The sequence below is a fragment of the Anabrus simplex genome, chromosome 7 (assembly GCF_040414725.1).
Source record: "Anabrus simplex isolate iqAnaSimp1 chromosome 7, ASM4041472v1, whole genome shotgun sequence".
In the NCBI taxonomy this organism is placed as follows: Eukaryota; Metazoa; Arthropoda; class Insecta; order Orthoptera; family Tettigoniidae; genus Anabrus; species Anabrus simplex.
Window position 1 is genome coordinate 224,794,900 of NC_090271.1, and position 13,731 is coordinate 224,808,630.

Sequence of the window (13,731 nt, forward strand, 5' to 3'; positions counted from 1 at the left end):
ATGTTTAAGTGACTAAGTGATTCAAATAGATTACTACTACTGCTACTAAAACATTTCTTTTTTCTCGTCGCTATAAATCCTATCTGTGTCGGTGTGACGTAAAGCAAAAAAACCAACGTTTTCATTCCTCCCCTGAAGGGGGAGGTGGGCCTTTTAGACGGTAATGCCATCTCTCAGGCCGGGAGATTAAGTACGGTGAGGAGATGCACGGAGAAGGTGAGGGGGTTGGCGGCCGTGGCCTATACTAGGAACTGTCCCGGCAGGAGAATGGAAAACCACAGAAAACCATTCTCAGGATAGCCAATAGTTGGGATCAGCCATGAGGTCCAGCCCTGTCCTGTCTCCCAAATGCAGAAGCGTAGAGCCACAGTAGAGCCGTGGCCACCCCTCCTCTGCTCGGTTGGCTGGTCAGAGTGCAGAGCTGTCGGACCACGGACCAGCCGTGGCCACTTGTGGGCTGAGACCCACTCTGCATCCATCGACAAATAGAGTAAAAAGCAAAGTCATCTACGTACAGGCCATGAAGGCCCTGGGAGTGGTGGAAGGTAGAGGCTTCCACTATTCGTAACCTCAGCACTTGATGGGGTAGAGTGGTTACCTCTACGCCCGGCCGCTTTTGCCCCAGGAATTAACCTGGTACTCATTTTTGGTATAGGCTGAGTGAATCTCAGGGCCATATGCACCTCTGGAAGTGGAAATCTCATTTCTTAAATTTTACGACTTCCTGATGGGGTTTCAAACCCACATCCTTCCGGGCGAACTGAGTACGCCTTTACCGCCTCGGCCAGGCAGCCCCTGACAAATAGAGTAGTGTATCATTATTTTGTATACTGTATTATCTTTCCATTATATTATGTGTAGTATGGTAACCTTAAACTGTTTGAAGTGCCTCGGATATTCCTGTAAAGATTAATGGTAAGCTTCAAAAAAGATCTTATAATGGCAATTTTCCATTATTTTTCTATAATCTGCATTTTCGTTAGTCCTGATCACTTCTGGTTCCATTTAGTCCGGAGATTCAAGGTTCTACTGTATATGTATGTATTGTACGCAAGTAAAAATACATGTACACAGCAAAGAAGTGCATTATATATTTTTAAAAAATATATTCCATATAGCGGTACAAAGAAATAAGTCATGTAAAAAAAATCTTTTACACAGATAGGTCTTATGGTGATGATGTGATAGAATAGGAAAAGGCTAGAAGCAGTAAGGAAGCAGTCATGGGCTTAATTAAGGTACAGCCCCAGCATTTTGCTGGTGTGAAAATGGGAAACCACGGAAGAATGAGCTTCAGGGCTGCTGACAGTGGGGTTCGAATCCACTATCTCCCAAATGCAAGCTCACAGAGGCATGCCCCTAACCGCACAGCTACTCACTCAGTGTTAGAAATGATATTTACTATGGTATTCTCTCAATATGAGTATGCTGATATAACTCTAAATTCAATACATACCCAAACATTTCTCGTACCAGCTTTGGAGTTTCAATTTGGGATTCTTCAGCCCATCTCACAATGGTACTGATCAAAACTTTACGGAACACCTCTGAAACAGAGTATGATCTATATTAACACAATTGTTAAGAAATATATAAAATGCACATAAAGAAAAAGTCTTGTTACAATACTTTAGCACTAGTCCAAGTACATAGCTGGATTCAAGTTTTGTAGTTTGGTAAATATGAATGGGGCAGATCTAGTAGAGAAGCATATTCCATTAATAAAATGAAATTATTTATTTCACTTATACAGAAATAGTACATCTGAGGAATACTGTACAAAATGATTAGAGTATTAGTTACACATCTGATTCTTTGGTTAGGTGTGATTGGTTGAGATTCAAACTGAGTATTCTTTATCAATTTACTAAACATTACATGATAAAAATCATTACAAGCCCAGACCTTTCCTTTTGTAACAGTTTTTTTCTCTTAAAGAGCATGATGATGATGATGATGATGATCAAGCAAGTTTTTCAATAACGATAACACACTTGGCTAGCAACCAGGTGGCCTGAAGTTGAATCATATGGTTTCATTTAAATGTCCGGCTCCACGGCTAAATGGTTAGCATGCTGGCCGTTGGTCACAGGGGTCCCAGGTTCGATTCCTGGCAGAGTCGGGAATTTTAACCAACATTGGTTAATTTTGCTGGCACTGGGGCTGGATGTACTGTATGTGTCATTTTCATCATCATTTCATCCTCATCACAACATGCAGGTCGTCCACAGGCCTCAAATGAAAAGACCTGTACCTGGCAAGCTGAACATGTTCTCAGACACTCCAGCACTAAAAGCCATATGCCATTTCATTTCAATAATTTGATCAGAAAACTGTGTTTTAGTGACATTTTTGTCTTTGAACTATTATGATGCTGTGCTTTTCTCTCAAATCAAAAAGACAGCTCTAAATGCAGAGCAATAACGATTGAATGATTGATATTATTTTCTGGAAACGTACATCATTAAGAAAACATCTTGCATCACCTGTGCACTGAAGAGTTCATGATATTTAATACAAAAGTGGACTGAGACAAGTGAAGTGACATATCCTCAATATCTTTATTTATTTATTTATTTATTTATTTATTTATTTATTTATTTATTTATTTATTTATTTATTCAGTTAGCATTTAGTATACATGAACAATAAATATATATACACAAAATACCAAGCTCAATAGCTGCAGTCGCCTAAGTGCGGCCAGTATCCAGTAATCGGGAGATAGTGGGTTCGAGCCCCACTGTCGGCATCTCTGAAGGTGGTTTTCCGTGGTTTTCCATTTGCACACCAGGCAAATGCTGGGGCTGTACCTTAATTAAAGCCACGGCAGCTTCCTTCCAATTCCTAGGCCTTTCCTGTCCCTTCGTTGCCATAAGACCTATCTGTGTCGGTGTGACGTAAAGCATATAGATAATACATACAAAATAAACCATGGAGTGGTAAATAATCGTGATTAACTGACCCATGGCAAAAAAGAGACATTTTTTGTTTTGTAAAATGCTATTTATTCGGGACATCGACCTATAGAGATCTTTTGCCCCTAAAAAGAGGCATGATTATACACACAACACTAGTTCACAGTCACACACCTAGTTCATTCAGTCATGGGGTCAATGATGCTGGAACATTTACTAGAACTTTCTGTGGTCACTGGAATGAGCAGAATGGACATTCATCTATAATGTGTTTGACAGCTTGGTACATCCCACTACAGTCACAGTCAGGTGAGTTACAAAAGCCCCACTTAAAAAGTAAGTAAGCACATCTTCCATGTTTTGTTCAAATCCTATTCAGTAACTTCCAAGTTCTACAAGGGAAGTCAAAATCTCTTGGTACACAACTGGGATTAAACATTCTGTACCATTCTGGAGCCACCTGTGATCACAGATGTTTCTTTTCCTCTGCTAATTTGAATTCTCTCTGTGTCAACATTTTGACTGTTCAAATTGTTGGTTTGCAGGATTTCATTCTTCTGCTGCTGAAATCCTAGATGACCCTGTGAATTTGCAGGAACTATTATGCAAGATCTTGTTGTACTCACAAAGAGCGTTCCAATAGTGCATGTCTAATGGAGCAATGTGTGAAAGAAATAGCAGCCAGCATGTTAGAATAGATGTCCCAATGTCTACTGTCTTCAACAGACAAATGTACAAATGTCGTTCAAGAATAGAGCATTAATTTCTCAGTTCTCAGTATCCATTACATATGTCTACTACAGCACCTTTAACACCCAATAATTTACTCCTATCCAGTAATACATGCCTGAATCCTTCTTGGCATACCAGCTACCAGCCTATCAAGCCAGGGTTGCCTAAATTTGTCCCACTCTCACTCTTCAATAGCATTCTCCACAGATCTTTCAGATTGTGCGCTGTAACAATGTTTCTTTTATTTTTTATTTACATATGCAAGCAAAAAAGCTAGTTTGCTGCTTTATGTGACTGGTAATATTGTTATCATAATTATGGGACCTCCAGTTTTACATTGAATGCTGAGTGGCTCAGATGGTTGAGACGCTGACCTTCTGGCCCAAACTTGGTAAGTTTGATCCTGGCTCAGTCTGGTGGTATTTGAAGGCATGTAAAAGAATTCCTGCAGGACTAAATTCTGGTACCTTGGCATCTCCAAAAACCGTAAAAGTAGTTAGTGTGACGTAAAGCCAATAATATTATTATTACAAGGAATCTGATCCATGTGGACGTGACTTCTCAGTTTAAAAATATATCATGGATTGGCCAGATTTCGGACTATGGCTGACTTGGTGAGAAGCCAGTTATAATGTCACTCGGCTATCGTGCCACACAATGTACGAGTACACTTAGATTATAAAAAATGATTGACATACTTTTAATAGCTTATATTCCATCCATTAGAGCTTTAAATATGTACTGTATGGGTCAACATGGACAGTACGGAAATTACAAACATGCTCTGAACATCAAATAATACTGAATGTTACCAGAAATGTGCCAATGCATTGACAATTGAAGCAGGAAGATGAGCTACAGCCCACACCACTTGCCCTTTTGTAACAACACTTTGAAGATTGCTTAATTTTCCCACATAAAAGAATTTCCATATCCTTGCCACTCTCCAGATTTCAAGCTCCCATATGCCTACATAAGGGACATGCTGAAATAATCCATTTTCTAGTTAGTTGACCCATCTAGGAATGTTCCCGAATGATGAGAGAAGATACAATAAATTTTTTTGTCCTGTGTTCATCCATATGCTTGACAATCTACAGGATCATTATGAACAATGCATGAGATATGAGGGTGCACAGTTTGAACACATGCTGTACTGACCCAGTTAGAAATGTGTTGCTGCTGTTACCTTGCATGTTACAATGATGAATTTTGATGTTCGGAGCATTTTACACCTTCAGAACTGTTTATTTTGCTGCATAATATATAACTGCTTGTTAAAACAATGGAATAAACTCCTAAATCTTGTTATGTGGTTTCAAAACTCTTGTTTTGTAGCTAGTCATACCGTAACTCAAGGGGAAGATGCTCTATAATGAACTGAAGCTGAATTATGAGTTTTGTTTTTTTTCTGAGCAGGAATATCCTATCTGATGTTATAATTACAAAGCTGGTTGAATGGTACAAGTATTAGAGCATTCATCTTCTGTGCTCAATGTTGCAAAATTTAATCTGAATACTATCAGCTGGAATTTAACACTTGATATACAAGAGCTCAGTCAAAGAACACCTTCAATGCAGAATAAGACTAATAAAAAAAATTAATAAATAATTTATACATAGCACAACCTCAATAAACCATACCTGGAAACGTTTTCCCAGATTATTAGTTCAGATTACGTGGTCCTGCAAGCATTCTATTGAAATCAAGTTTTTAAAATTCTGCATTATCCATTCCTTGAAGAAATTATTTTCTGCATCAACTGTCCAGAAATTTCAGTCCCATCAACATGTTAATGTTTCATCATTGCAGTAATTAGAGCAAGTACCAGAAAGTGACTGGAGGTAAAATTGCTTAAGGACCATCTTCACATCGCATCTGCATGGTATTGTTCAGGGAAACAACAGAAGTCATAAAGCAGAGTGGCCGCAACAATCAGAAGGAGACAGAGTGCATTCCAACAGCATGACTTGAAGACGAAACAAGTTTCACCAAATTCTCGTACTTGTACAAATTCTGCATTGTATCCAGAATTAGTTGCTTATTTTTTACTATCTGTTAATGATTGTAACACCAAGCAGGTTTTCCACACTTCTCTCAGGGCACTAGTCACTGAGCTTTCAGAGAGGAATTGAACTTGCTCCTTAACACGAGCCTAGTATTTTACGAATATGGTTGGATACCTTACTCGAGTCTTGAGAGTTTGCAATATGCTTGGAATGTCTAATAACTTGGATGTGTTACTTAAGGTTAACTTTCACAGCAGTTGCAGTTTTTAAAGAGGTACTCAATCTTCCAGTGCCATCATGCGTTATACAGTATACAATTGTGTTCTCATGACCTGAACAGATGCTGCAACACACCTTACACATATAAAGCTATGGGAGATCTTGGGATAGCCTATTACCATTTTGACCTGAATGTAAGACAGGTTTCTTTTTTCAATTTACAATTGACTGTACTTCACACCGACACAGATAGGCGACGATGGGATAGGAAATGGCTTGGAGTGGAAATGAAACAGCTGTGGCCTTAATTAAGAAACAACTCCAGAATTTACCATGTGTGAAAATAGGAACCCATGGGAAACCATCTTCAGGGCTGCCAACAGTGGGGTTCAAACCCATTATCTCGCAAATGCAAGCTCACAACTGTGCACCCCTAACCGTATGGCCAATTTGCTCGGTACAGGGATTTTTATATTTACATTCTTATGTTAAAATATCCTTACAAAAACTGCAGTAATTTTATATGCGCAGCCTAAAATTTCAAAAGTTTGTATCATTTCTCACCTGTAATGGCTTGTGCAGCAAGTGTCGCAACGTGTTTTTCAGCTGAGTTCAAGGTCACAAATGAACCAAAATTTCTTGAGTTTTGATGGGTTTTTACCAATTTGCTTGTGATTAGTGACAGGCAGAATTGAATACAATGCATTTGATAACTTCTGAGAAATTAATACTTGCATTCTTTTCCAATGACCAAATTACAAGTGATAAAGCAAAAGAAGGGATTTTCCATCATGTTGGGTGCTTTTGTATTGAATATGTTTTTTTTTATCAGATTAGAGAACTAGAAAACTACTTGTGGTCAATTACTGCTTGGCTTGGCGTTATTAATAGCTTAATCCATATGTGCCCACTGCCATCATTTGTCGACGTTAATATATGAATATTTTTGATCTTATATCGGTAAACCGGAAGAATATTTTTGAGGTGCATTGTTTACAGTTCATTGTTTGATACTTAATGCAAAGCATGAAAACAAGAAACACCCAGTTTCGCACCTTATCGCTTGGCTGTGTATGAAAACATCATTCCGTATACAGTCATGAGGATGATGCTTCTGTCGTGGTGAGTAATATTTTTATAATGAGGTTCATTTTATGCAATGAGTAATATTTTGTTATAATATTGTTACAGTTGAAAGTAAGATTGGACTGTTGTGTTAAACATAATAACGAAACATGCCTTTAACAGATTTTAAATTCATTTATGCCTAATTTATAGTTGTTTTTTGTCTAGCAGAGCACAAAATTCCACATTGACATATGTCGACAGTGGGTGCAAATGGGATTGCCTCAGTATTGATACCGAATTTTTATTTACTCTTCTGAGATTGAGTGTTGAGCAGGTCGTAAGCATCCTGGAGGAATCAGAAGACATCCTAGATGCTCATATATACATAGAACCACCTGCAAATGCTTTCCATAGTGATGGGGATAGCAATGATGATGAGTCATGTGGAGATATAAACAGACTCTCTGGCAATCAACTCCAGGCTGGTACTGAACTAGTGTGTACAAAAACAAGTGAAAATGGTATAATCCGTGTGCAAAATCATGTACTGAGTGAGAATGAAGTAAGTCATGTTATTGATGAAGCATTACTGTGTACATCTTCAAATTATTCTGATGATGGTCAACCCAAATGTAAGAAACAAAAAAATTATAAGCAAGCAGGGCTAAGCACATCTAATCATGTGAAAACCAAACCAACGTGTGTGGGAAAAGAGTGACATTGTGAACAAGCCAAGCACAGAGTTTACTCGACCAAACTCTGTAAACAATGAATATTCTCCAATGCAATTGTTTGAGCTGTTCTTTGATGATGATATACTTGAATATATAATTCAGAGCACAATCAGTACTCTGTTGAAAAAGGTTATGTGTCATTTTCATTGGAAAAAACTGAACTTCAGCTATTCTTTGCAATATTGTTTCTTTTCAGTTAGAATGTTATGGCTAAGACAAGAATATACTGGGAAATTGCTGAAGATGTACATCATGTTGGGGTAAGCACAGCAATGTCGCACTATCGGTTTAAAGAAATTCTGAGATATTTACATTTTTGTGACAATGCTAAACTAGACTGCAATGACAGTTTCAGAAAAATTTGTCCCATTTGGACTATACTAAACGAACGCTGGCTATGGCATTATCCTGGTGATACACATCTTTCTGTGGACGAGTCAATGGTCTCTTACTTTGGAAAACACGGTGTCAAGCAACACATTCATGGCACACCAATACATTTTGGGTATAAAGTCTGGGCTCTCTCTATCAACTCGTCTCGGGTATCTAGTTCAAGGAGAACCTTACCAAGGAGTGGCTACTGGAAACACAATACCAGAATTAGGAGTAGGTGGCTCAGCTGTTATGGACCTAATTTCAGAAGGCACTCAACTCAGCTTGTTCTTTGATAATTATTTTACATCCTTTTGATTGTTGGAAAGGCTGAAGGAGAAAGGCCACGAAGGTACAGGTACCATACATCAGAATCAAATGGAAAATGCTCCACTTCCTGAGATTCACCTCTGTAAAAAAGAGGAACATGGCAGTTACCACCAGGTAACAGAATGTACGCTACAATGATAATGTTGTTACAGTAGCCTCAACTGTGTCTGGTGTAGCGCCTGTAGGGCATGCCAGAAGATGGAGCAATGCTGGAAAGAAATACATAATAGTAATTCAGCCAGCATGTTTAATTTTGTATAATATGCACATGGGGGGGGGGGGGGGGGGGGTGGTCGATCAGTTGGATCTTGTTACTGCATCAGCAACAAAAGCAAGAAATGGTACTGGCCTCAAATTGCATTCTTTCTGAATGTCTCCATAAACAATGCATGTCAACTTTACCGTTTGACCCCAAAGGGCAAGAGGAAAACATAGACCTTCTCGGCTTCACACAGTACATCGTTATGGCATATGTCCAATCTTGTGCCACGACACATCCTAACACAGGAAGACCGAGTACAAAAGTATCTTCACACATGTTGCCAGAAGTGCGTTTCGATGGGGTATCCCACTGCCTCAAAACAAGAGAGAAGCAAGTGCGGTGCACTCAGTGTGGTAAAGCTACCAGGAAACAGTGCAAAAAATGTAACGTTGGCTGCCACTTCCTTCGTTTTGAGGCATTTCACTCACGCTAAACCAGACTGGATGATGAAAAGCAGAGTAACCTCAAAATGCAGACTAAACTGTTTTGAATTTCTACTCGTAGTTTTCCTTTTTTGCTATTTGCAGAGTGATCATACTTGCTCAAAATTTGGTATTGTGTGTATAGCAAGTAATACAAACATATGAATGTTGTCCTTTTGTTTTGAAACAATCTGCATTCTAAATTGAGACAAAACTGTTCTTCATTTATGTTTTGAATCATATATTTTGTAATTTTCTGTTCTTGTTCAACACTTGTATGACTAATATTTACTATATGATTAATTATTACATTCATACGTAGGTGGTTTGAAAAGTTCTCGGAATGTACTAGAATTAAGTATCTTACCTCGGTGGAACTGCTTTTATTTTTCAACATAGTCTCCCTGTAGACTAATGCATTTGGTCCAGTGATGTTCCAATGCCTTGATCCCATCTCGAAAATGAGATTCCTCCAGGCCTGTAAAATACCTCTCCAATTCGGCTGTCAGTTCTTCCCTTGTAGAAAATCTCCGTCCACCGAGGAAAATTTTCAGCTTGGGGAATAGATGAAAGTCTGATGGTGCCAAATCAGGTGAATAAGGTGGATGTGGCAACAATTCGTACCCCAGTTCATGAAGTTTTGCCACGGCAATAACATTTGTGTGCGGCGGAGCGTTGTCCTGATGCAAGATGACCTTTTTCCTTGCCAAACCAGGCCTTGTTTCGCGTATCTTTTCCTATAGTTGGTCTAGGAGGTTTGTATAGTATTGCCCCGTAATTGTTTGGCCAGTAGGAAGATAATCTATCAGCAGAATGCCTTTGCATCCCAGAAAACTGAGGCCATGACCTTTCCGGCCGAACGCACTGCCTTTGCTTTCTTTGGTGGTGGTGAATCAGCATGTTTCCACTGCTTTGACTGTTGTTTTGTCTCTGGGGGTGTAGTAGTGGACCCAAGTTTCATCTATAGTCACAAACCGGCGCAAAAAATCTTGTTGGTTGCACTGAAAACGGGCCAGACTTTGTTTGGACATTTCCAATCTGGTGCGTTTATTGTCCAATGTCAAGAGCTACGGCACCCATCTTGCGGATAATTTTTCCATACCCAATTCTTTGGTTAAAATATAATATCCCATTCAGAAGACATCCCTACAGCTTCAGCAATCTCCCGCACTTTCAGTCGACGATCCTCAATGACCATTTTATGCACTTTTGAGATAAATTCTGGGGTCGTAACACTTTTTGGCTGTCCACTACGCGGATCATCATCCAAGCTCTCCCGACCAAATTTAAACTCGCTGGTCCACTTAGAAACAGTTGAAAATGAAGGAGCAGAGTCCCCCAGTGTGTTCTGAAAGTCGGTATGAATTTCCTTTGCTTTCATACCTTTTTTTACAAAGTATTTAATCACTGCTCGAATCTTAGTTTTTTCCATTGTCACAAACCACTACGCGGGAACAACAACAAAGAGTCGTCACTACCACACTCCTGCAGCTAGAGCACTGATGCGCCACATGTTCACTCACAAAGGATGTGTGATTATTGCGCAGGAACCTCGTTGCTCTAGCACTGACATCTAGCGGTGATTCTGAGAACTTTTCAAACCGTCCTCGTATGAGCTTAAAATGCAAAGAAAAGTTCCTACATTGAGCATGTCTTTTACTCTACCCATGCATGCTGTTGATATATGTTGACATGGAAAATCTCAGTGAAAATATGTTAATGAAACCTAAAATCATCATAACCCTTTCATTTAGGTTACAAACAATTGTACTTACGAAATATACTGCAATATTCTACAGTAAAATAATTTGGGCAGATATGGGTTAATTTTCTATTGAGCATGACTGATCAAAGTTGTTGACCTGTGGTTCATGCTTCGCATGAACGTACTCGCAGTTTGATGACAAACTGATATTTATACTCTTTAAATCTTGGTATCTCTTGCTTTTGATCAAATTTGTTATTTACTGATGTTAATCTTACCTTAAATTTGTTCCTAATTCACATAGCTCTTCAGTATGAAAGAGTATAAGTTCACCCTTGGCGTGTGTTCATGTCACAGGTTAAATGAAAACTATTTCCTGTGCTTTCTTGCTGGTGGTCATTAATTCTTAATTTTTTTATTGGCTACTATCACCTGGACATGATTGCCCACGTCATCAGCAACTTTCACACTGATTGGTACCAATGATGTAACCTTGCGGCGTTGTTTCTTCTTTGAATGGCTATTCTTTGTCATTTATTATTTAAGCATTTTTTAATTATTCATTTATTTAATGTTATTACTAATATTCCTTGAGGATCATTTTTCAGATTGTTTTGTATTTTTTGTAGTCTTTATTATTCTCCGTAGAAACTTTATTGTTAGTTTTCCAGCACTATTTTGCATCGTCCGCCTCGAGAACATTCCATCCCTCTACATAACACTAGCACCAGACTCGCTAGCTTGCATTCAGCCGTACTCAGCCAGAAGGTCAACCTCTCGCTAGCATATATGAGTGCCTTTGCTGCAGCTCTGAGTCACGTCAACACATTATGAAGCAGCTAACATAAACTACAGTTTCCACCTACATGGCAGACCTTTTACTTTCAACGCAGAAGCAAAGAAACCTATCAGATGGCAGTTTGGACTCTGCATTTAATGACAATTTATTCGTCAGCCTCTCTGCATACTCCCCAACAGCACTAAGTACTCAGGGCTCTTCTTTTAAAAGAGCATTTTTGATGACTGGTTTGTCTACCTGCCGGTGAAGATCTGTTCACCAAGATTTTATCTACTAGTCATCAAAATTTAGTGGCCTAAGGCTCTAAATGCTTTTATTTGGTTTTTAAAAAGTTTTGCTGATCTTTTTCTCCCTGGAGGAGTGCTACAAATCTGATCTCTTCAAGAGCTTGTAATCTAGTCAAATACTTTTTGTGAATTTTCGTCATTTAATTTTCTTTTCTCAAACTTCACGTTTCTTTTTGTGATCTTCAATTATTAGCTTTAATATTTTCTTCGTATCAATACTTCTTCAACTTAAATTATTGGTTTGACATTAGTCGGCCTACAATGTAGTTTACTTATTTCTTTCAGCCTGTTTGAACTTTCTAGCATCAATAAGACATTAGTCTTATATATATTTAACATTTCGTGTACAGTAACCGTGGCTGTTTAGCTCAAGGTCACGCACTTAACTTCATTTAGCAATTATAAAATGTTTTGCTTCCTTTATTCTGATTATTCATTTTTATATACTGTTAAAATAAATTTTGTAACTGCTGTTCCTTATAACCCACTTTTCTGTTCTCTCTTTATCCCCGTAAAACTTATGATCCTTTCCTAAGTTTTCTCCAACCTGAAAGGAGTGTTCAAGAGAAAGCAACGCATTTTCTCCGGTAAAACTGAATTTAAAGTATCAAGATTTTGAACTCCTGTAATTTATGTAGGTAGGAGTTTTGTAGCCGGCCCCATGGTCTAGGGGTAGCTTGCCTGCCTCTCAATCCAGAGACCCCAGTTTTGATTCCCAGACAGGTCAGGCATTTTTACCTGGATATGACTGCTGGTTCAAGGTCCACTCAGCCTACATAGTTGCAGATGAGGACGTATTTGATGGTGGGATGGCGACCGCAGTCTAGAAAGTCAAGAATAATGCCTGAGAGGATTGGTCACACTGACCATGCGTCACTTTGTAATCTGCAGGACTTCGGGTGGGCTGAGCAGTGGTCGCTTGGTAGATCAGGGCCCATCAGGGCTATAGTGCCATGGGGTTGGGTTTGGATTAGGAGTTTTTGTAAGATTATAATTATACATATTTCATTATTGTGATGTTTAGCCAAATTGTTGATGATTTTAATTTGTTACCGGATTTTCCATTTTTGCGTATTGTACGTTTCTTTTCTGTGGTTCCTCCAGAAACAGAGAACTGAGGTTCCACTATATTTTGAATGACTATTTGAACTCTTTGTAAAAAATGTGGGTCTCAAAAGGCCCGACACCTTGAACGAACCGCAATATTTCTGCTTTCCCATCATGTAAACCTGTGGCTATATACATCCCCACACTCATTGTCATGAATAACATCTTGAGCAGAAATTATGTATTAAGTTTTTTAAACTGCTTGCTAAAAAATAATTACTATTAACATATCATTTGAGTTGTACATACTTCAACATTTTTGTAATTTCTTAAGGCTGATTTCCATGAAATATTTCTATACTGGGTGTCCTCTATAAGGCAACTATGGTGACATTCGGTTTAGAAGGTGCCACTGATGTAAGGAGAAGAGAATTTTGGAAGTTAAAATTTGACTTGGTTGCAGCATGTAGGGTTAGTGTTGAACTGATAGCATTATTCTTGGTTATCTGAGAAACATTCATCTCATTTCTTACTGTATCTGTGCTCTATCATCATCATCATTTTCATTTCCCCTTGTCCAGCTCCTGCCAGGTTGGGGTGTTGACGCCACTTCTCCACCACTGCCTCTCCTTCCACCACTCCTCTTCAGTAATTGTATTCCATTCCAGTCTTTTCCTTATACAGTTCTTGCTCTAGGCCTCCCTCTTACCCTCTTTCCTTCTATCTTAGCCTCAAACACTTGTTTTGGTATCCTTCCCTCCTCTATCCTCATAACATGTCCAGACCATCTCAATTTATTCTTCTCCATTCTATCACTCAGTTTTTC

General features: G+C 38.7%; 1 protein-coding gene across 1 annotated transcript in view; it reads right to left on the minus strand.

Moving 5' to 3' along the window:
* Positions 1-13,731, minus strand: part of RyR (Ryanodine receptor) — a 623,761-nt gene that overhangs the window by 217,751 nt on the left and 392,279 nt on the right. Inside the window, exon 46 of the mRNA XM_067151578.2 lies at positions 1,457-1,547. Within this exon, the coding sequence (XP_067007679.2) occupies positions 1,457-1,547 (91 nt within the window). The remainder of the gene's footprint in view (positions 1-1,456; positions 1,548-13,731) is intronic.